The 20,244-nt window shown below is 35.3% G+C and overlaps 5 protein-coding genes across 7 annotated transcripts; 3 read left to right on the plus strand and 2 right to left on the minus strand.

The window, feature by feature from the left end:
• The first annotated feature begins 921 nt into the window (after positions 1–921).
• LOC120263335 lies at positions 922–4,214 on the plus strand. 2 transcript variants are annotated; one of them, XR_005537069.1, is made up of 8 exons: positions 922–1,152; positions 2,004–2,037; positions 2,695–2,925; positions 3,203–3,293; positions 3,450–3,515; positions 3,609–3,700; positions 3,806–3,853; positions 3,933–4,214. XR_005537069.1 is itself a non-coding variant. In XM_039271196.1 (8 exons), the coding sequence occupies exons 1-4, from the start codon at positions 963–965 to the stop codon at positions 3,272–3,274; spliced, it is 597 nt and encodes a 198-aa protein (XP_039127130.1). In that variant the 5' UTR covers positions 922–962; the 3' UTR covers positions 3,275–3,293; positions 3,450–3,515; positions 3,609–3,700; positions 3,806–3,853; positions 3,933–4,214. The 2 variants fall into 2 exon arrangements, 1 of the variants encoding a protein (XP_039127130.1); XM_039271196.1 differs by having other exon boundaries at positions 922–1,222.
• Positions 4,215–5,125: 911 nt separating this feature from the next.
• Positions 5,126–9,269, plus strand: LOC120263495 (shaggy-related protein kinase alpha). Of its 2 annotated transcripts, none has more exons than XM_039271418.1 (13): positions 5,126–5,279; positions 6,106–6,301; positions 6,424–6,516; positions 6,639–6,698; positions 6,887–7,159; positions 7,357–7,431; positions 7,596–7,652; positions 7,741–7,881; positions 8,002–8,052; positions 8,144–8,239; positions 8,323–8,406; positions 8,490–8,592; positions 8,679–9,269. In XM_039271418.1, exons 2-13 carry the CDS (start codon positions 6,188–6,190, stop codon positions 8,759–8,761), a joined length of 1,230 nt encoding a protein of 409 aa, XP_039127352.1. In that variant the 5' UTR covers positions 5,126–5,279; positions 6,106–6,187; the 3' UTR covers positions 8,762–9,269. The 2 variants fall into 2 exon arrangements, with proteins under 2 accessions (XP_039127352.1, XP_039127353.1); XM_039271419.1 differs by having other exon boundaries at positions 5,132–5,279; positions 6,187–6,301.
• Positions 9,270–11,257: 1,988 nt separating this feature from the next.
• On the plus strand, positions 11,258–13,442 carry LOC120263009 (polygalacturonase At1g48100-like). The gene is made up of 6 exons (XM_039270934.1): positions 11,258–11,730; positions 11,814–11,981; positions 12,070–12,114; positions 12,195–12,402; positions 12,513–12,594; positions 12,689–13,442. Exons 1-6 carry the CDS (start codon positions 11,347–11,349, stop codon positions 13,188–13,190), a joined length of 1,389 nt encoding a protein of 462 aa, XP_039126868.1. The 5' UTR covers positions 11,258–11,346; the 3' UTR covers positions 13,191–13,442.
• A 281-nt stretch (positions 13,443–13,723) lies between these two features.
• LOC120262966 (pyrrolidone-carboxylate peptidase 1-like) lies at positions 13,724–15,382 on the minus strand. The gene is made up of 4 exons (XM_039270885.1): positions 14,989–15,382; positions 14,295–14,399; positions 14,158–14,205; positions 13,724–14,060 (listed from the first exon to the last, which is right to left on the minus strand). Exons 1-4 carry the CDS (start codon positions 15,253–15,255, stop codon positions 13,821–13,823), a joined length of 660 nt encoding a protein of 219 aa, XP_039126819.1. The 5' UTR covers positions 15,256–15,382; the 3' UTR covers positions 13,724–13,820.
• Positions 15,383–15,766: 384 nt separating this feature from the next.
• LOC120263943 (probable boron transporter 2) lies at positions 15,767–19,572 on the minus strand. Its single transcript, XM_039271925.1, has 12 exons — positions 18,868–19,572; positions 18,698–18,780; positions 18,417–18,609; positions 18,183–18,321; positions 17,944–18,109; positions 17,693–17,859; positions 17,438–17,611; positions 17,272–17,367; positions 17,057–17,194; positions 16,661–16,980; positions 16,313–16,580; positions 15,767–16,240 (listed from the first exon to the last, which is right to left on the minus strand). Exons 1-12 carry the CDS (start codon positions 18,981–18,983, stop codon positions 15,950–15,952), a joined length of 2,151 nt encoding a protein of 716 aa, XP_039127859.1. The 5' UTR covers positions 18,984–19,572; the 3' UTR covers positions 15,767–15,949.
• Between the last annotated feature and the right edge of the window lie 672 nt (positions 19,573–20,244).

Below are 20,244 nucleotides of genomic sequence, written 5' to 3' on the forward strand. Positions count from 1 at the left end.
AGGATTGGGTTATAAGTTCACTCCACAGCATTTGGCATATTTTAAATTAATAATGAAAGTCTCATAAATAAAATTTTGCTGAAAATTTGAGCGGCTCAAAAATAAGGCCTGAAAAACCATTGCTTTAGGCTATGTGTGCTCTCAAGTCTCACCTAACTAATATTAGGATTGGGTTATAAGAAGTCTCACAAATAAAATTTTGCTTGAAAAACCATTACTTTAGGCTCCTAATTTTGGAATGCGTCTAAATAAATTGGTAGATTAAAATTTTAAAATTAATACTTAATTAGGTAATATAATATCAAGTAATTTGTTTAAACTATAGAATAATAAATCAAGGTATTCAAATATTTTAATTTAATATTTAAGTTTTTGCTATTTTTTTAGTACTACAGGCACTCCTGCTTTGAAGATAATCTACAAATTTTTAATTATAAAAAATATATTATTTTTAAAATTTTATTTATAAATTTAAAATGTATTTATTTAAATGATAAAGAGTGATACTAGCACATATAAAAGATTAACATCTCATATATTAAAAAATTTAAATAAAAATTAAAATTATAGAGAATTCTACGGAGAATAGTTGCACTATTAATTAAAATAAAATTAAAATAAGATAATTCAGTCCAAAAATCTTCATAATTCAGTTATCATTGAATTCAATTTTATCCTCAAAAATATCTAATTTATCAGAAATATATTTATATTTGAATTTTTTTAAAATAATTTTTAATTTATTATAATAAACTGTTTTTATTCTCAAAAATGACTGAATTACCCTAAACCAGGATTGGGAAGGGATTCGGAAATATGAGGAGAATAAACGTAAAAATATGAGGGTATTATTGTCATTTAAGGTATATAACTTCATCGTCCCAAAAGTTCAAATAGTTTCGTGTTTTGCTGGTCGTTCTCTTTCGTCTGAGAAAATTCGGAGCTTTGGTTCGTCGGCGATCATGGATATCGATCCATTTTGGGATAAGTGGAATGCGGCGTCCATTGTTGCCCTACTTATCGGCCCTGTTACGCTGGTGATGATGATTATATTGGAAAGGGTTGCGTTGAGATGGTCGGCGTTGTGGCTCCCGTGCTGGAGATCGATGCATCCGTTGTGGATTTTGGTGTTCAGAAGCTGTGCGGCGTTGTGTATGTCATGGTTTCTTTACTACAGGATTGTTCTTCTCGATGGGATCTTCGCTTTCTACTACTATACTCAGTGTGAAATCTACTCCCTTTGTGTGTGTGTGTGTGTGTTTTAAACCCTAATTTACTTGTTGGTTTCATGATATTATTAGGTTTTTTAAGGAATCTGAGCTTTTAGTTGAATAATTTAGGTTTTGGTTGTTGTTTGATGCATTAGAAGCTATTGAGACTCTGATTGTCGCCTAAAATTAGATCTTTTGTGGAGTTAATTCACTCGTTGGTTTCATGATATTAGTAGTTTTTTTTTTAAGGAATATGAGCTTTTATTAGTTGAATAATTTAGGTTTTGGTAGTTATTTGATGCATTGGAGGCTATTGAGACTTTGATTGTTGCCTAAAATTTGATCTTTTGTGGAGTTTTGGTTGGATGATGCTTACCAAATGGAACAAAGTAGTGTCGAATGTTTTCTGAATCTTGCCTGCTTGTTTTTCTAATGTGGTAGAATCAAAATTTCTTACTCTAGAGACTTGGAGCATCCACAAAATGTTTCAGCTAATTATGCGAATAATTATATTCACTGTAGTTTTTTTAAAAATTTAATGAGAATTGCACAATGTATTAGAATTACATTTTGCAGATATGAGACTTTATACAAGGATGAGTGTGCTTGCCGGTTTTTTGCAGGGTTATTAATGCAGTTAGTTTTTGAAAAAAAAAAATGTTAATAGTATATTGTAATATGCATGCCAAGTGGATATGATCGACATCATAATTGGAGTGTGGTCTGTTTTCAATTATCAGCTCTTAGTTGATTGCATGTCTTCTTATTCTTTTTTTCCTGGATGATTTGCAGGTGGACGTTTGTATTAGTCATCATCTATTTTGTGGTATGTTCCTATTCCACTCCCTGATCAACTTTTGGGACCTAGGATTTATGCTGATAATTTTTTAATGCAGTCAGGAAATTTGTTGTTCATGACATACACAAAAACTGCATTCTGATGTATTTCTGTCAAGCATTTGTATCTTGGCTTTGGCTTCAAATTTGCTTGTGAAAAATAAATACAAATTGTATAGTAGGCCTCAGTTTCTGTGTGACTTTTAAGGTTTTTGAAGATATTAACTTCATTTGCATGTCTTTCATTATGAACAAGGGTAGCAATCCATGCTGACTTGCTTTCTAGCATTTTGTTTGGTTCAATTGTTTCCCAAAGTTGACTTCATTGAGTGATTCCTATTCTGTGTGACTTCAAGCTAATACATGATCATAGTGCATGTTCTATGTGGCCATCAATTGAGACTTAAGCTGAGAGGTCGATCAGTTGGCCCATGTTCTTTTGCTGGAAAGAGCCTTGTAGAATTCCTAATGATGCTCCTTTGTCTTTATTTATCATCTGTCTCTCTCCCATACACACCAATCATATAGATGAATTTGTAAATGCATCGAAGAAATGGTGTTCTGTGTCTGAAAATGCAAATGCCCATCAAACTTTCTCTATTTCAACTTTTTTTTTTAACCCAACTGATTTCATGTTTTCTCACAGATTGGTGCATGCATTTCTGCTCATGGATGTTGGATCTATTCAAAATATCATCCTCCTGACAATGAGGAGGCCAAAGGACTTCTGGAGGGGGATCTTGAAGAAAATTGTTCTATAAAATTGACTTACAGATCAAAACAAAACAGGAGCATGCCCAAACTGCAAAGATATCTTGAAGAAGAGAAACACCAAAATGCTGGCTTTTGGGGGTATGTCATGCAAGCTATTTATCAGGTTAGCCTATCAGAACCTGGTTTTGTCAGCTTATTCAGTTCTTGTTTATGTTTATTGCACTCAAATATAAACTTCACAAATGATTTTTCTCTAAATAATGTCACTTGTTCATACAGTTTTCTTGAAAGCTTCCAGTGTATGAGTATGGCTATTGTTTTCATATATTCATTACATCTTTAAACTTGAAAGGCATGATTCTATTTCTTTAAATTTTCTTCCCGCTTGACTGATTTCCCAATCTTCAGCTCTTTCTTTTTTCTTTCTGACACTTGAACAGGCCAGTGCAGGTGCTGTGGTGCTGACAGATATTGTCTTCTGGGGCCTTCTGGTACCTCTTTTCATCAGATAAACAGTTCAAGGTCAACCTGGTAGGCACTATGTATTACAGCGATGTTTATGAAATCAATGAACTCCAAAATGTTTTTATTCCTATACTGCTGTGAAAATTTCATAAGTTAAATGTTTTCTTTATTTGATCACGATGATTTTGTTTTTAACATATGTTGTGTTACCTCGCTCGGCAGATAACAGCTAGCATGCATAGTGTTAATGCTATATTTCTTCTCCTCGACACTTTTCTCAATAGCATGGTGTGTATTCTACTGCTTGAATAGACAATGTCTAAGTAAGTCTATTGTAACATCAAAGTAATTAATTACATATGAACCTTGTTCTACTTGCAGAGTTTTCCTTGGTTCCGGATAGGGTATTTTGTTCTTTGGAGTTGTAGCTATGTGGCTTTCCAAATGCATTTACATAACTGGGACCTTTCATGGTGAGCATTTCACATACATGCATTCATTTCATCGAACACATTGGTCGCAAATTTCATTTTAACAAATGTTTCAATTTGAAGCTTCATTAATTGATTTTTCTGCAGGGGGCCTGACCTTTTTCCTGAGCTTAATACTCCATGGATTATTCTCTGGTAATTAATTGTTCAATGTTCATTTTCTTTCATGTTAATGAACACACTACTCTGAATTCTTTCTTACAAACTCTTTCAGGTATTTTGTTGTGGCACTGCTTCACATCCCTTGTTATGGTTTCTTTGTCCAGATCAGAAAGGCGAAAAGCTCATTTTTTTCAAAATGTTTCCCCAATGCTTATATAAGTTTAGATTGATACACTAACATTTGTTTTTGATTTATTTTATTTTAAAAAAATATATATTCTTTTTCTGTTTCAGTGATTGTTATGAACTCATGATCATCCAGGAATAATTGTGTACATGAATGAAGGGGTGCATTTTTCTCCTCCTTTTTGTCCATTTGTAAAACTTGTATATTCATTTATTATGTTAAAAAGTTTCAAGACATTAGTGAAATATATCTTTTTATAATAATTAAATTTAATTTTGGCCCTTGTGTATGCATTTAAAATTTTGTTCCTTTTACATCCTCAGTACATTGAGTGAGATTAAAAACTTATAAATTAATGCCCATTTACTAAAATCAATGTAGTGATTTTTAAAGAGAGGAAAAAATATATATATATTCCACTAAAGTTTAAAAACTCATAATAACTATGTCTGGGGACAGATTGTTATTTATTTGTGAAAAAAAAATTATAATAATTGTAGAATTTCAAATAGTATGAATATAGCAATGGATAAATAAAAATAATATATATATAAACAAGAAGATCAAATCTCTAGGGGATAAAAAAATGAGGATGTATTTGATTTTGATTCCGGTAAATGGATAATATTTTTTTTATTATTAATAAATATAAAATAAGATAACAGGAACCACATAACACAGTAAGGGTATAATGGTCCTTTCATGTATGACAATAAGTGGATGTAATTGATTCTTGGACATTGCTGCGGAATATTCAGCCGCGATTAATAGAAAAACCATTCCGCGCAGCCCACTCCTTTTGAACAAACCCCACCTAAAAAGCTGACCCAAGAGAGGAACCCACATAAAGCCAATTTAAAAAACCAGAGAATGGTCCAGTGTTGCGGTTCCTTTTCTCGGTGCGTTTGTCAGCAAGCCGGAAAGTTTAGTTGTACTAATTGTTTGACTGGTCAACTGCCTGGACGAACTAGTACCTCGAAACCACTGATTTAACGTATTGTGAGTTACTTACCAACGTGGAGGTTTTTTATTGGATATTTAAGGGATAGGTCGGGTTTTAGGTCGGGAAAAGGGTGGATTGTTGTAGCCCATATTGCTTCGGCTTTGACTGGCCCATCACTACTTGCTCTCTTTTGCTCTTCGCGAAGACGGAAAAATTCCATAGAAATTCACGAAAAGAATTGAAGAAATCTCCGACTTAGAACCCGCGCAAGAGATCGAGATCGATTTCGAGGAATAGTATTGTTCTGTGCGATGCTGTGGATCGATCTTGTGAGTATATTGTTTTGATTCTGTTATTTTTGTTAGATTTTATTAGTTTTAGTGGAGTTTTAGCCTTTTGGTTTGGTGGAATCGGGGGTTGAGTGGATCGGAGCTGGAAATTGGGAAATTTAATGATTTATATGGTGTTGATGTTGTGATTTTGGAGGAATTGGGTAGTTGGGATGGGTTTTGTGGGTTTGGGGTCTCTATTGATCGAGCTCTTTTTGGCATTTGTGGTTGTTATGCAGTTATATTGTGTTTTGTTGAAGAGATGTCACAAAAAAAGTTGGATTTTTTCCCTAACCATTTTTAGGATTTTGGTGTTTTTGATTTTCCCTGTTTGGTGCAAGCATTTGTGAGTTCGGGATCTCTGAAGAACTTCGGGAAAAATATGAACTTTTATGCTGGTTGATTGTTCAAAACTTTTGTTTTGTCTCGTTTCTTATGATTTCTATCGCTTGGATATCAAACTTGATCCTTCTTTTGATGCCATAGTTCATCTGTTGTTCTGGTTGTTCCTGAATCTTTATGCTCCTGTTTTTATTTTTATTTTCAATTTTTGTTTCTTTGTTACTTGAATTTCCTATTCTAACAGTTAGAACTCGTATGATATCTTTTGATAGAGTTGTTGATTTATTTGAGTGAAAGGCAGTAAATTGGAAGCAACACCATTCTCAACTTTAAAAAATGATATGTTGGTTTTCATTTGCTGGGACTTGTAATTTCTCATATCCTGGCCTATGTGCATATGTTCTTTTTTTCCAAGAAAAGTATCATCAACTTTTGATCCATAATTTCTCTGTTAATTGATATTATTGTGTTCTTTGCTTAACAGGTAATTGCGTAGATTCAGTGTAGTAGGAGTGATTGTACAAGAACATCAAAGCTAGGGCTTAGAAGGTTTCATTTTGTGTAGGATGGCTTCAGCGAGTGTGGTGCCATCATTTGGTTTGAAAGCCACTACTGGTACTAACAATGCTGTGGACAAGTTGCCAGATGAAATGAATGACATGAAAATAAAAGATGATAAGGTAAATTATGATTATGCATTGTTTTCTGATCTTTATGTTTCTTGTTTTTGTTATTCATTTTAGAAGCTTTCTGTTCTATTAAATAACTCAGGTATCTTGTTGTGTTTTCTGTCTAAACTCAGGAAATTGAAGCCACAGTCATTGATGGCAATGGGACTGAAACAGGACATATAATTGTAACTACTATCGGCGGTAGAAATGGTCAGCCAAAACAGGTAATTACTGTAGTCACTGTTATATGTGTTTGAGGCAATCTGTATGAATAGATTGATTGTTTTTCCTTTTCTAATTGGCTTGTTATTCCTTCTGTTAACTTTCTGGTACACTTTACTAGCAGACCATTAGCTATATGGCTGAACGTGTTGTGGGACATGGATCATTTGGAGTTGTCTTCCAGGTTAGTTTTACTCCCTAAGCATATATATATATATATATATATATATATTTCAATTCAGTTATTGAAAAGAAATTAAGCAGCTGCAACATAGTTGAGTGAATGTGTGTATTGCTGCATTCTTCATATTGAGCTTGTGCTTTTTTGTAGTAAAAATTTATTTGACCAGTGATACAACTGATGATATGTAGGCGAAGTGCCTTGAGACTGGAGAAACATTTGCCATAAAAAAGGTTCTTCAAGACAAGAGATATAAAAACCGGGAGTTGCAGACTATGCGTCTTCTTGACCATCCCAATGTCATATCTCTAAAACACTGTTTCTTTTCAACAACGGAAAAGGACGAACTGTACCTTAACCTGGTTCTGGAATATGTACCTGAGACTGTCCACCGTGTAATCAAACACTACAACAAGATGAACCAGCGTATGCCAATGATCTATGTCAAACTTTATAGCTACCAGGTAAGGATGAGCCTCAAGTTTACAATCTTTGCAACCTTGAAGTGTATTTTCAAAGCTTTTGTTTGCAACATGTTTGTTTTTCTTCCAACAGTTCATATTCAAATATTTATGTTCAGATTTTTTGTCATGGCTTAGCAGTTGTAGGTTGTTGACTGATATATATTATGGTGAGGCTGATTTTATTTGTCTTTTGGCAGATTTTTAGAGCATTGGCTTATATTCATGGCAGCATTGGAGTGTGCCACAGAGATATCAAGCCACAAAATCTTCTGGTATCTTCAGCTTTGTAGTTACAAATTCCTTTTAATAGTTATATGAATATTACTCAGAATTGAAGTTCTCCAAACTTTGATGAGATTTGTCCAGAAGTTTTATTCATTACCTCTCTAATGAATGTTGTCATTCTTCACTTGATGACTGTCTCCCTTTGGAATAGGTTAATCCACATACACATCAGCTGAAACTCTGTGACTTTGGAAGTGCAAAAGTCTTGGTACACATTTAGTGACTCTTCAGTTGAAAGTAACATTGTTTTGCTGTATAACTTAGTCTGATTTTGTCTAATTTGTGCATACTCTCAGGTGAAAGGCGAACCAAATATATCATATATCTGCTCTAGATATTACAGAGCTCCTGAGCTTATATTTGGAGCCACTGAATATACCTCAGCTATTGATATCTGGTCTGCTGGATGTGTCCTTGCTGAACTCCTGCTTGGACAGGTAGGTAGTCTTTTCAAAGTGATATATTCCTTCATTGCAATTTATCCTCTCTCTCTCTCTATACCAGAACAATTTTTCATGAGTAACTTGTAGAACTCAATTTTCTTTACTGTTCAACAGCCTCTCTTTCCCGGTGAGAGTGGAGTGGACCAGCTTGTTGAAATTATAAAGGTGATCTGGATGACTGATTTTGTTCTCTCGTATTGATTGTAACAGTTATAGTTTCCTTATATGGCATTTGTCTGAAATTTTACTTTTGCAGGTTTTGGGCACACCAACAAGGGAAGAAATCAAATGCATGAATCCAAACTACACTGAGTTTAAATTTCCACAAATTAAAGCGCACCCATGGCACAAGGTACCATGATTGAATTTATTACTCTCCTTATTTCACATCATCGAATGCTCATGATCCTGATTTCTGATACTCTATATTCACAGATCTTCCACAAAAGAATGCCGCCTGAGGCTGTAGATCTCGTTTCCCGGCTTCTCCAATACTCGCCAAATTTGAGAAGCACTGCTGTAAGTACTTGTTCATGATCCACACACTAGACTGATGCTTGGAAAAATACATTCTTGTTTGAGCATACTTTTTTCTGCTGCAGTTGGATGCATTAATACATCCCTTCTTTGACGAGCTTCGAGACCCCAACACCCGTCTACCTAATGGCCGCTACCTTCCCCCTCTCTTTAACTTCAAGCCTCATGGTAAATCTTTGAAATTGTTTAGCATTGAGCTTCTTTCAGGCTATATTAATCAATACTGATATCCAACGATGAATTATGATGACCAGAACTAAAAGGAGTGCCGACCGAAGTTCTAGTGAAGCTGATCCCAGAGCATGCAAGGAAACAATGTGCCTTCCTTGGTCTGTGACTTTGTACTATTCACAATACCGATAGCCTTGATGTACGCCTGAAGTGACGAACCGTATCCTGTTGTATTGGGTGATTTAGCAGCGTATTTGGTGTAATTGTGAAACATCTCCCAGTCTGTTGCTACATTGTACCACCATTGCTGCCAGCAGTGTAAATCAAACAGACCGAAAGCATTGGCTCCTTGAAACACTTGATGGGTATCCTTGCTAACCCGTTTACCGCCTCCCGTATAAAGTAACGATTGATCTGTAAAATCACATATAAGAGACAGATAGATGTCGATATTTGTCTAGTCTTATGTATGGATCACCGAGGCTCCGGCCCGAAATTTCTGCAGTATGTGATCCTTATTATCATGCCCCTTGTCTTCTGTTTGTCATTTTCGATCAATTTCGTAAACTACAAGTGAATGAGATATGTAATCAGTTTGTATTATCTTTGAACACTGAAGTTTGTTTGTCTTTGTTATACCAATGACTTTAATTCAGTATCAAAATTATTAGACAGATCCTTTTTGCTACTGTTTTATTCTGTGTGTTTTTTTAATTATCAAATAGTCCATATTTAGTTCATTTTTATAATTATTTACAAACTGATGAGATGGAGAATTGTTCTATTTGTTGTCTTTATTTACAACCAAAAACTAGAAAACTATTCACATTCAAATTAAAGCTAAAGAAACCACAATGTCAATCCAAGATAACAACATCAAAAGAATTAAATGATATGACAAAGATCCACCACTAATCTCCAATCTTAAAGCTGCAAAATAAAATAGTTTAGTTTGAGACAATGTGTGAATGACTGACTAGATCTCTAGTGTATATAATATATATATATATATATATATATATAAAGTTATAAACACTCACACTCTGACAAAACTTAGACCATACATTGTCTTGAATGTAGACCCCATCTTGAAATTATACTAATGTAAATTTAATTGTCCTTAATTAATCAAGATTAGCACTAAACAATCTCATTAACCCGTGACACTAGTGATTGGAATTAGAAGTCTCAAGAAAGCTTGACATGTGAAACAAAGTATTGGAATTTGGTCCTTAAATTAAAATCCATTTTTGGAAATGAAAGTGAGAATGAAGAGTAGCATCACACAGAGTTTTCTTCATGGCTTCTCGTGACACTCAGAGACAAAGCTTGAGCTCACGTTAAGACTCACACGGATCATAAATATATATATATATATTCCTTTGTCCCTTGTTTGTCACTCACAAACTTATTTCCTTGCTTATTTAAATCAAAATTAGAGTTATATAACTTATCATAAACCAATTATTCAGGAGCTCATTTTAGCATGATGTTCCTTCAATCTAAACTTCTACATAGACCTACATATGCTTTAGAAAAAGAATTAAATATGATTGATGAGCATATTATAGCATTATTATAATTATATATTGAATAATATTGTTATTAATATATAAATATTTAAGTCAAAATATTGCTCAGAGACCCTCCTTTAGGAATGGACGTGTCGGTCGCTCTATGGTGATGTGAATGTACAACATAAAAACATTAGATTAAGTTATCATTATGAGTGTGATATTTAGACCCATGCATGTCTTCTAATAACTACTTTTATATATATATATATATATATACATATATAGGGAAATGGTAATCTATGGGACGACTTAGATCATTGTTGTCATTGTTCTCTAGGGAACGTCTTTTTACAGCCGTTAGATCATTATCCAACGGTTGTTTGTTTATATAAGTATTGTATATCTTTTTACACGATTATTGTATGACAATGTAAAACGTGTTTTGTACTGTTTATAATAATTATAGCCGTTGAATTATCATCTAATGGCTACTATAGGACGTCCTTAAATTTTGAAATCGGAGACATCCCTAGATTACCGGTCCTCATATATATTTATTTTTTTATATGTGTGTGCATGAAGGGGGCCACAAAAATGAGAGAATGAATACTAACACTAATGAGAAGCATTGCACCCGTGACACCATTTCCTTTGCTTACTCTGTGTCTTTCTGTGTGTGTGTGTTTGTGTGTTTTTGAGCCACAAGAGACTAAAGTACAACACAAGTTCACGGGACTACTGCCTTTTTTTTTTCCCTCTCATTTCATCACCATGATATGTTCTTCTCTCCTCAACCACAAATCCATGCAATGACCTCCTCTTGTACCTATTTGTCTTCATTTTTTTTTAATTTTTTTTGATAAATAAATGTTAAACACTTTAATTATAATCTTTTAATGTTTTGGTGAAGTCTAGAAGGTTGTTGATATTCACAACAAACCAAGCAAAAGGCAACATAAACAATATAAATCTGTTGTCACATTGGTGTCAAAGAGAGATAGAATGAAAACAGAGTAAATGGTTTCATGTGAAAAAAGGGAAAAAGAGAAAAAAAGAAACAAATGATCCTTCAATCAACCACATGAAGCCACATGTCACTCTTTACATCACCTCCTTTTTGAGTGAGTCACTTTTCTTGTCCTTTTGAGATCTCAAAAATGCAAAATAAATAGAGCTCACTCTGTTTTCACTTGGAAAAACAGAGTGACAGAGTGCTTAATAGTTTCTTGCTGCAATGAAGAGAATTCAAAGATTTCACTTGATTCTATTTCTTTGCATTGCAATGACAGTGCCTTCAAATGCAAGATCTCATTTTCACAAACAGAGGAACCATCATCACAAGAACAATGACCATCATATTTCTCAGCCCCCTGTTTCAGCCCCTGTTTCTCCTCCACCAGATACTGATCCTGAACCTGATCCTGATCCTTGTGTTTTCAATGTGAGATCCTTTGGTGCAGTTGGTGATGGCTCTACAGATGATACTGATGCATTTCGGTCAGCTTGGAAGGCTGCTTGCTCGACAGAATCCGGTGTTCTCCTCGTCCCATCAGACGGTCTGTTCTCGATCACTTCCAGCATTTTCTCTGGCCCCTGCAAGCCTGGTTTTGTGTTTCAGGTATTTTATCATTGTTTGAATTCACTTTGATACTTCAAGTGCAACAGGAAATGTTGATGTTCTTGTGACTAATAATTTTTTAGGTTGATGGTGTGTTGATGCCACCTGATGGTCCTGATTGCTGGCCAGATTCTGATAGTAAGCATCAATGGCTTGTGTTTTATAGAGTTGATGGCATGACACTCAGAGGAGAAGGTACCATTGAAGGCAATGGAGAGAAGTGGTGGAATCTCCCCTGCAAGCCACACAGAGTATGTCATTGATGCCATGAATTCAAGAGTTTTGATTTTTCAATCACTGACTGATACAATCAATGTTGTTCTCTTTGATCATTTTCAGGGGCCTAATGGAACCACATTGCCCGGTCCTTGTGATAGTCCAGCGGTCGGTAATCTCGTCACTAAACTCTTTTCATCAAGAATATGGCTTCTTGTTATTCATTGTCTTCTGGTTGTTATTTTCAGCTTATCAGATTCTTCATGAGTAGTAACTTGACTGTAAGGGAATTGCGCATTGAGAACAGCCCACAATTCCATGTTAAATTCGACGGTTGTGAAGACGTGCACATCGAAGGCTTGTCGATAAACTCTCCGGCACTGAGTCCTAACACAGATGGAATACACATTGAGAACACAAAGAAGGTTGCCATCTACAATTCAATGATAAGCAATGGTGAGCAGGATTTACCTGCACTGCAGTAAATTGGTTGTTTCTAAATGTGATTGATGCATTGAGTTATGATCTCAGTATCTTTACCTTTGTTTGTTTTTCCAATTCCAAAGGTGATGATTGCATTTCCATCGGTCCCGGATGTGCGGATGTGGACATTGAGAATGTGACCTGTGGACCCAGCCACGGCATCAGGTATTATACAAATACACACAAAATAGTTTGAGTTCATGTGTTGTATTGTATCCTAGCGTATCGTCTGTCTTATAGTATCATATTGTGTATGCAGCATTGGAAGCTTGGGTGTGCACAATTCACAAGCATGTGTATCGAATATTACTGTCAGGAATGCGGTGATTAAAAATTCGGACAATGGAGTCAGGATCAAGACATGGCAAGGAGGCATGGGCTCAGTATCAGGCATCACCTTTGACGGCATAATAATGGAGAACGTGAGGAACTGCATCATTATAGACCAGTATTACTGCCTGACCAAAGCATGCATGAACCAGACATCAGCAGTGTTTGTATCCGACATATCATACTCAAACATAAAGGGTACGTACGACGTCAGAAACCCTCCGATACACTTCGCCTGCAGTGATTCGGTGCCTTGCACAAACATAACCATGTCTGAAGTGGAACTGCTTCCTTTTGAAGGGGAGCTGGTGGATGATCCTTTCTGTTGGAATGCTTATGGAGCTCTTCAGACACTCACAATTCCTCCGATATCTTGTTTGCAACAAGGCGAGCCTCAATCACTTGGCGAGAATCAAAGATATGGATGCTAAAACATCGGTTGTTGTATCTCGTTTTTTCCGGTTGTAGTTGTAGGATAGAATGTGCATTCCTCACCTCCCATATGTTCATCCTCTGGTTTTTTTGCAGATGAGATTGGTAGGGGAAATGAGTCATGCTTGGGCTCTGTTTTGTAGTGAGTCCTCATGTGTTATCTATGCCTGCATGTGCTTTGTTACAAACTATCTACTGAATACTTAATATCTATGTCCATTGAAAAACTAGTCTACCAATTAAACAATGAACTCAAGAACTAGATTTTATTTGCAATGCAGTTTTAACATATCAAGTTCAAATACAAGTCTTGGATAAATTATATAATGTTATGTATCTGATTTAATAAAATGGAATGGATAACAATATAAAACATGCTTGAATTTACAGAAAAAATAGGAACACATATATGAATAAAGTCTGCAGATTGAAATGAACTGCAGAAATAATACAATACAAGGTCTCTGACATTCATGAAAACAGATGCATGATTTATGATTTAAATCATGTCACAAACACACAAACATCACAATTTGCAATCCAAGAAACAAGCACGCGTTTATTTCGCTTCGATACCAATATACATACATTGGGAATATACACAAACATCACAATTAACAGCTCATGCTCTAATGCAATGAAGCCAACACTTCCAAGAGTGAAGCAACAAACTGCATCTGTTGTTCTTCATTGATTGTATAAAAAAGAGGAACATGTACAAAGATTGACTTGATTTTGTGCCTCTCTGCGAACAAGAGAGAATGATAGTAGACGTAGTTGCAAACAAACCGACCGGCGTTGTTTGAATGTATTACTTCATAGCCCATGTTCACCAAGGCCTTAACAATTTCATCTACAGGAAGAGAAGTCTGCGTTGCAGCAAAAATGCTAATGAATTGAGATTGATTTTTGTGATACATTTGAATTCACTGACAGATAAATAGAAATAACAAAAATCAGTAGTACCTCTCGAGTTCGTGATAAACATCCATCTTCAGGAACAATTGGGACTCTCTGAAAAGCAACCGATAAAACTCAAAGAACTTAATAGTTGAACTAGATTTTGCAAATCAATGCAATTAATAAAATAGACGAAGCTTAACCTGTGGCTTCCATCCTAGTTCATCTGGACTACGAAATGTAGCTTCATTGATTGCTTGATTCTCAATAGCAAACTTTGTTGCGCCACTATTTACTCCAAGGTGAAGCTGAGCCAAACCGATTTTTTTTGTATACAAGAACAGAAAAATAGAATAAGATGTATTTGCAATATTGCTGCAATTCTTGTCAGTGAATGCCTTGTGGATAACAACTCTTCAAAGGTCATTAATTGTGATATAGTAATCTCTCTAAAGAGTTATCTACAGATAAGATCAACAAAAAAATTGCTACTCTATTCCGATCAAAACAATCCAAACATCATACACACACACACACACACACACACACACATAGTAGTATTGTCAATAAATGCCATCTATCTCAATCAAAGCATTCCAAACATCATACATCTATACACACACACATACACAAAGTTATCAAATTGAAGCATGGTATTTCTAATCTTGATTCTGTGAAACATTAATCTTTCTACACAGAGATATTCTTTCTACACAGAGATATTCAGCCTTACTACAAACAAACTGCATAAAGATAAAAAGATATCTTGTAATAGTATGGATGAAAACTCTTCAAAGATATCAAAAACCAAATGATTCAGCAGAAACTCAAACTACAAATCAACAAATGAATAACAAACAACTTTTTAAAAGTATCAGAAAATTAACTGCAACTAACCCATATAACTTGCTCTGTTTCCAAAGATTCAACATCAAGGTCAGTAACAGCAGACTCTAGAACTTGATAGAGAGCTGCAACTGCTCCCTCTCCAGCAACCTCAAGAACATTGCAACTCCCAAGCACAAGACCTTTTGGGAAACCTTTCTTCTCCATAAACTCTCTAAGATTACACACAATTGTTTCTGTTGGGTTGTCAAACACTCCATGGAATTTCTTAAATCCAGTTACATGGATTGTCACCTTTGAAGACCCTTCTGAACCCATTCACTGATCAGATATCCAACAAATCTAAAAGACTTTTACCACTAAACTGCTGAGAAATTCTGAACATGAAGAGCAACAATGACAAGGGAAAGCATTAAAAAAGCATTGGATTTTGTTACTTTAATGCCGAGATTTTTTTTTGTTTCCCAACACCACATAGTACCAACACTTGGGAGCTATCACTTTCAACGGTACCACTTATGTCTTCTCTACCTTGCTACCTGCCATAAAAATAAGTCACATTGAGATTGGGAAATCTCAAAAAGTTTTAAAAATTGGAATTTTTTTTTTTCCTTTTTCTTTTCAGATTTAGTTGTCTCTCAAGTCAATAAATGGAGTGAAATAGTTTAATATGCAACTAGATTTACTATCAAAATTGTAGCTTGTTGTGTTTCTTATCAAAGGATAAGCTTCTTACTGATTATTAGTACCAAATGAGTTCCATTTCTTGAACTTGGTTGGCAGAAGACACTAGTATTGATTGACAGACAAAAACAACATATGAACAATGAAATTCAAATCAATCAGAGATATTCCTCTTTTATTAGTGTGATGTTTATGAATTACAGTCTCCTTTGGATTGAAATAAGGAGAACAGATTGACAGATAATGGATTGAAATTTTACAAAAGACACAGCTGACTATGAATATGTTAGCAATCAAAGTCCAAAGTTCAAAGTTCATATCTGCAATGCTACTTTGAAGAAGTTGAAGCATGAGAACTCTCTCCCAATTTTGAAGGCCTAGGACTGATACCTTCCTTTCCACTGAGCCGAGGACTTTGTTCACGTCTCAGCTCACTAACACGAGGACTATATGCTTTATCAGAAAACCGGGGACTGTTAAGACCTATTGGTGTCGCTGTTGAACTAGTTACTTTAGAGCTATTCATTCTTCGGATCTCGCCTCTGCCTCTAGTTACAATTTCATCCAATATCTCACCACTGCCGGCAAATGAACGACTACTCAATGCCATGTCAATCTCCTGCAGATGAATCAAAAAGATACATTAAGAGTGATACACAAGTTTTCAAAATTAGGATGCGGTTTATCTTACAGTGGTCAGATGGAATGGCAGAGCCGGAGATTCTTCGTATTCAGCCGCATCCAAATCTGTGAGATGTGCTCCTTTGAAAAGCTTGGGAAGAACATACTGTCTAACAGGAACCAACAGCATGATCATCAGAGGGAAAAGAACTCCGGCCAGCGGAATCCATGTCATTCCAAAGCAAAACAGTAAATAAGCAGTCTGGAAAACAGTAAATGCAGTGATTGTCTTGAAAGGCACTGTCTCAACAAATGTTGCATGATACTCCTCCAGCACTCTGCAACAATGCCGCTTGTTAGAGAAATAACTACTAATCACATCGACATTGTGAAGACAAAAAAAGAGAGATTAACTAACTTGTATCGTCGACTTGGTGCGGTGAAAAGCAGTAGGATTCTTTCCCAGAATTGGTTGCCAGGCAGGCTTTCGATAGCCATGAACGCAAAGTAGCCCCATAGAACAGATGTTGGAATCATCTTAAGGACCGGCATTGCTGCAACACATCCTCCTACCATCAAGGCTTGCAAGAAGTTGCTTAAGCGTTGTTCCTTGACCTCCACAGGCAAAAGATCATCAATTTCCTTCTCAATATCAAACACTGATTCATCCACAGGTGCGTCGATACTCCCCATGCTTGACGCCAATTGAATGGTTGAATCTTTCAGTTGATTCAATCCCTGCATGATATATAGCAGTGCTATACATTCAAAGCAGTTGTACATTTGCAGATAATTCTAACTACAATTTACGTACTCGAGCAGCTGGCTGTTGGTATATGAGTGGAGTCTGTATTTGCTGATATGCTTCTTGCATATTACCATATAGTTGTCCTAAACTTGAATTCTGATTCATGCTTTTGCGCGCTGTAGCCACTAAACGGTTACGGAGAAGCTGCACAAAGTTTGTGTTTGCTTTGTAACTTTTTAGCACATAAAGCATGTGAAATTTCCCCCAATTCAACTGTTTACCTGATGCTTTAAGGTGGCCAAGCTTTTTGTGTGCATTGGAGATTGAGGTATGACACCATTTGCCGGGGGAATTCCAATCAGACCACATAACAATGTCTGCAAATGAAGTAATGTTACTGAAAACAGTGAGCTTTGTTGATGAAAAGATTGAAGGATAAGAGAGTACCAAGAATCCTAAAATAAGTAGATCATAATGAAATGAAGGAGGCTTCCTCAAATTGAACTCTTTCTGCTGAGCAAGCTGAGATGCAACACTGTGATCAAAGTAATACAGGACAGCTATCATTGTCGCCGGAATAAAAGCTCCGATTATGTAGAGAAATGGCACATTTAACATTTCCTGCAGATACATATACAAAGAGCGTGATTCTTTAAATTTTGTATTCAATTCATACAAATTTCTTTTTTTTTTTTTACTTGCCTTGATTACTGTCCAGTTTTTGTATGCACCCGGAGACCAAGGATTCGGGCTGAAAAGACGGCGAGGGATCCCCTTTGGCACACTATTGCCGGGCATGTATGAAACACCAGTCCATACAAGAATCATCAATGGCACTCCATAATCCGCAATAAAACCACGAAGACAACCTGCAAGATTATGTTGGCAAATGTTCGAAGAATTTCTTTTGCCAGCAAGAATTTCTATTTAATTGCTAAAAGAGTCATTCTTACCAGTTCCATATCGCCACGATCGAGCTTTACGGCTTTTTAGTCCAGTCAGTAGAAGACCAAATGACAGAACAAGTGCAAACATTCCATTAGAAAACCTCCAAGATGGAATAAACTGTAATGCCTTTGGATTTTCTCTTTCGGGAATACGAAATTCATCAACTAGTCCCTACAAAATCCATTCCATATACATCATTATTTATCAACAAGCCAATACGCTTAAATTTCAACTGAATGCTTACTTTTATAGCTTGCTGCATGAATAACATTGCAATCAGAAGACCAAACAACTCTCCAGCAACACGAGTAAATCTATTGATAAGAGAACATGCTCCAAGAATTGCCAGTAAAAACAGCAAAAATGCAGTCCAAACACACACCCTATGAACAAAGAACAAAACAATATAAAAACCAATGCAGATAAAGATAATTTTGATCTTTTGTTGATCTTTTCATTGGAAGAGATTTGAACCTACCATCCAGTCCATGCCAAGAACAACTTTGGACCCAAATCAGCTCTATCTTTCACAAAATTAAACAGAAATGTATACATAAGCACCGTCGGTTCGGCAACTCCAAGAATCAGTAAAGGTTGACCACCAACAAGTGAATGTATGATCCCACAAATTGCAGTGGATGCCAATGTTTGAACAGCAGTAAGAACTCCATCTACCAAAAACCATAACTAACTTGAATTAAAAGCTAGAAAAATACTGAAATTTCACAATCTCACAAGTGATTCCTTTTTTCTCATTACCTGTATCTCTCTCCAATTGTTCTCCAAAGGAAATCACCGGAATTGCCGATGCGAAGAAAATGTATGTGGTGGGAGCCAAAATCCTGTCATTAGAACTCCATCAACCAACTGATAAATCTCAAGAAATCAAAATGCAAACTTGTTAAGAGAAAACATCAATGAGATTTCACCTGATTCCTGCTCGGAAACCACCAGACCAATCCTGCTTATAACATCTCAATCTTCCTTCAAGATCATTTTTGATACCACGAAAAGGAACAAATGTTTCCTCCAAATTCATGTTCATTCAATCTAAAAAAACTCTATATGCAGTTCCAGATTTGATACCAAAAAACAGAGACTACATGATCTAGACACTACTGTAATGCTCTGATATTATTCAAGTAAACTATAAACAATGCTGTGATACATAAAAATCAATCAAATATATGAGAAAAAATGAACAGAAAAACATGTCAAGAAAGCAGCTTTACATGGTTTGAGAGGAAGAAAAGTTGAAGATCTCAAAGGGACAATAAAAGATGAGAATGAAAAAACATGTAAAGAAAGCAGCATTACATGGTTTGAGAGGAAGAAAAGTTGGAAAATCTCAAAGGGACAATGAAAGATGAGAATGAAAGACAGTATTACATGGTTTGAGAGGAACAAAAGTTGAAGATCTCAAAGGGACAATGAAAGAAGAGAATGAATGGGAGTATATATGAAGGCAAAAAAAAAAGGTATGATGAGTAAGCATCAATGTGAGTGCTTAAAAAGCAAAAACATGTTCAATAATGGCAGTTAGTGTCAACTGAATATAGAAAACAAGAAGAAGAAGATGAAGATGAAGAAGCAGAAGAAGAAGAGAAGGGCAAAACAGTAACACAAAGTGGATAATGAAGAGAGTGTTGCCAGTCCATACCAAGCTGGCTGGCCACTGGAAGTAACACTGTAGCTTCTGTACATTTTTATATTTTTATTAATTAATTTTATTATTATTATTATGGGTTGTGTGTATCATAAAAACAGCAACATTGTCTGGAATCTGAGTTTGAAAAAGTCAAAGAAATGCATGGATTGGCCATGTTGCATCTATGTTACTTCAGTCTTGATATTTTCATTTTCTGTATGGTTTGATTGTTTCTGAATGTCTTTTTATGTTTTTTCAGTTAGTTGTAGCAATCAGATTGTGACTCTGATTTTGCCTTGTTTTTCATGCACATTTGATGTTTCATTGCAGAAAATAGTAAGAAATTGAATTGAATATGTTAATATCTCTTTCAACCTGTATCTTTGATTGGGGTAAGAAAATTGTGAAATCAAATAAATATCTTTCAAGTTTATATATATATATATATTTTTAATAAGAACTAACTGTGAAAAAAAAAAACGAAAAGATCAATCTGATAATGGTCAAGTGCTTTGAAACAAAACTCTTTTTTGTTTTGTTTTATTTAAACTTAAGTTTCAATCATAAGTAGTAGAATGGAAACAATAGGACACCCACCACCACTCCCCTTCATGAACTCAAAGTTGGTGCATGAAAACAGCTGTTAGTTAATATGATA

Source organism: Dioscorea cayenensis, chromosome 6 (genome assembly GCF_009730915.1).
Source record: "Dioscorea cayenensis subsp. rotundata cultivar TDr96_F1 chromosome 6, TDr96_F1_v2_PseudoChromosome.rev07_lg8_w22 25.fasta, whole genome shotgun sequence".
Lineage (NCBI taxonomy): Eukaryota > Viridiplantae > Streptophyta > Magnoliopsida > Dioscoreales > Dioscoreaceae > Dioscorea > Dioscorea cayenensis.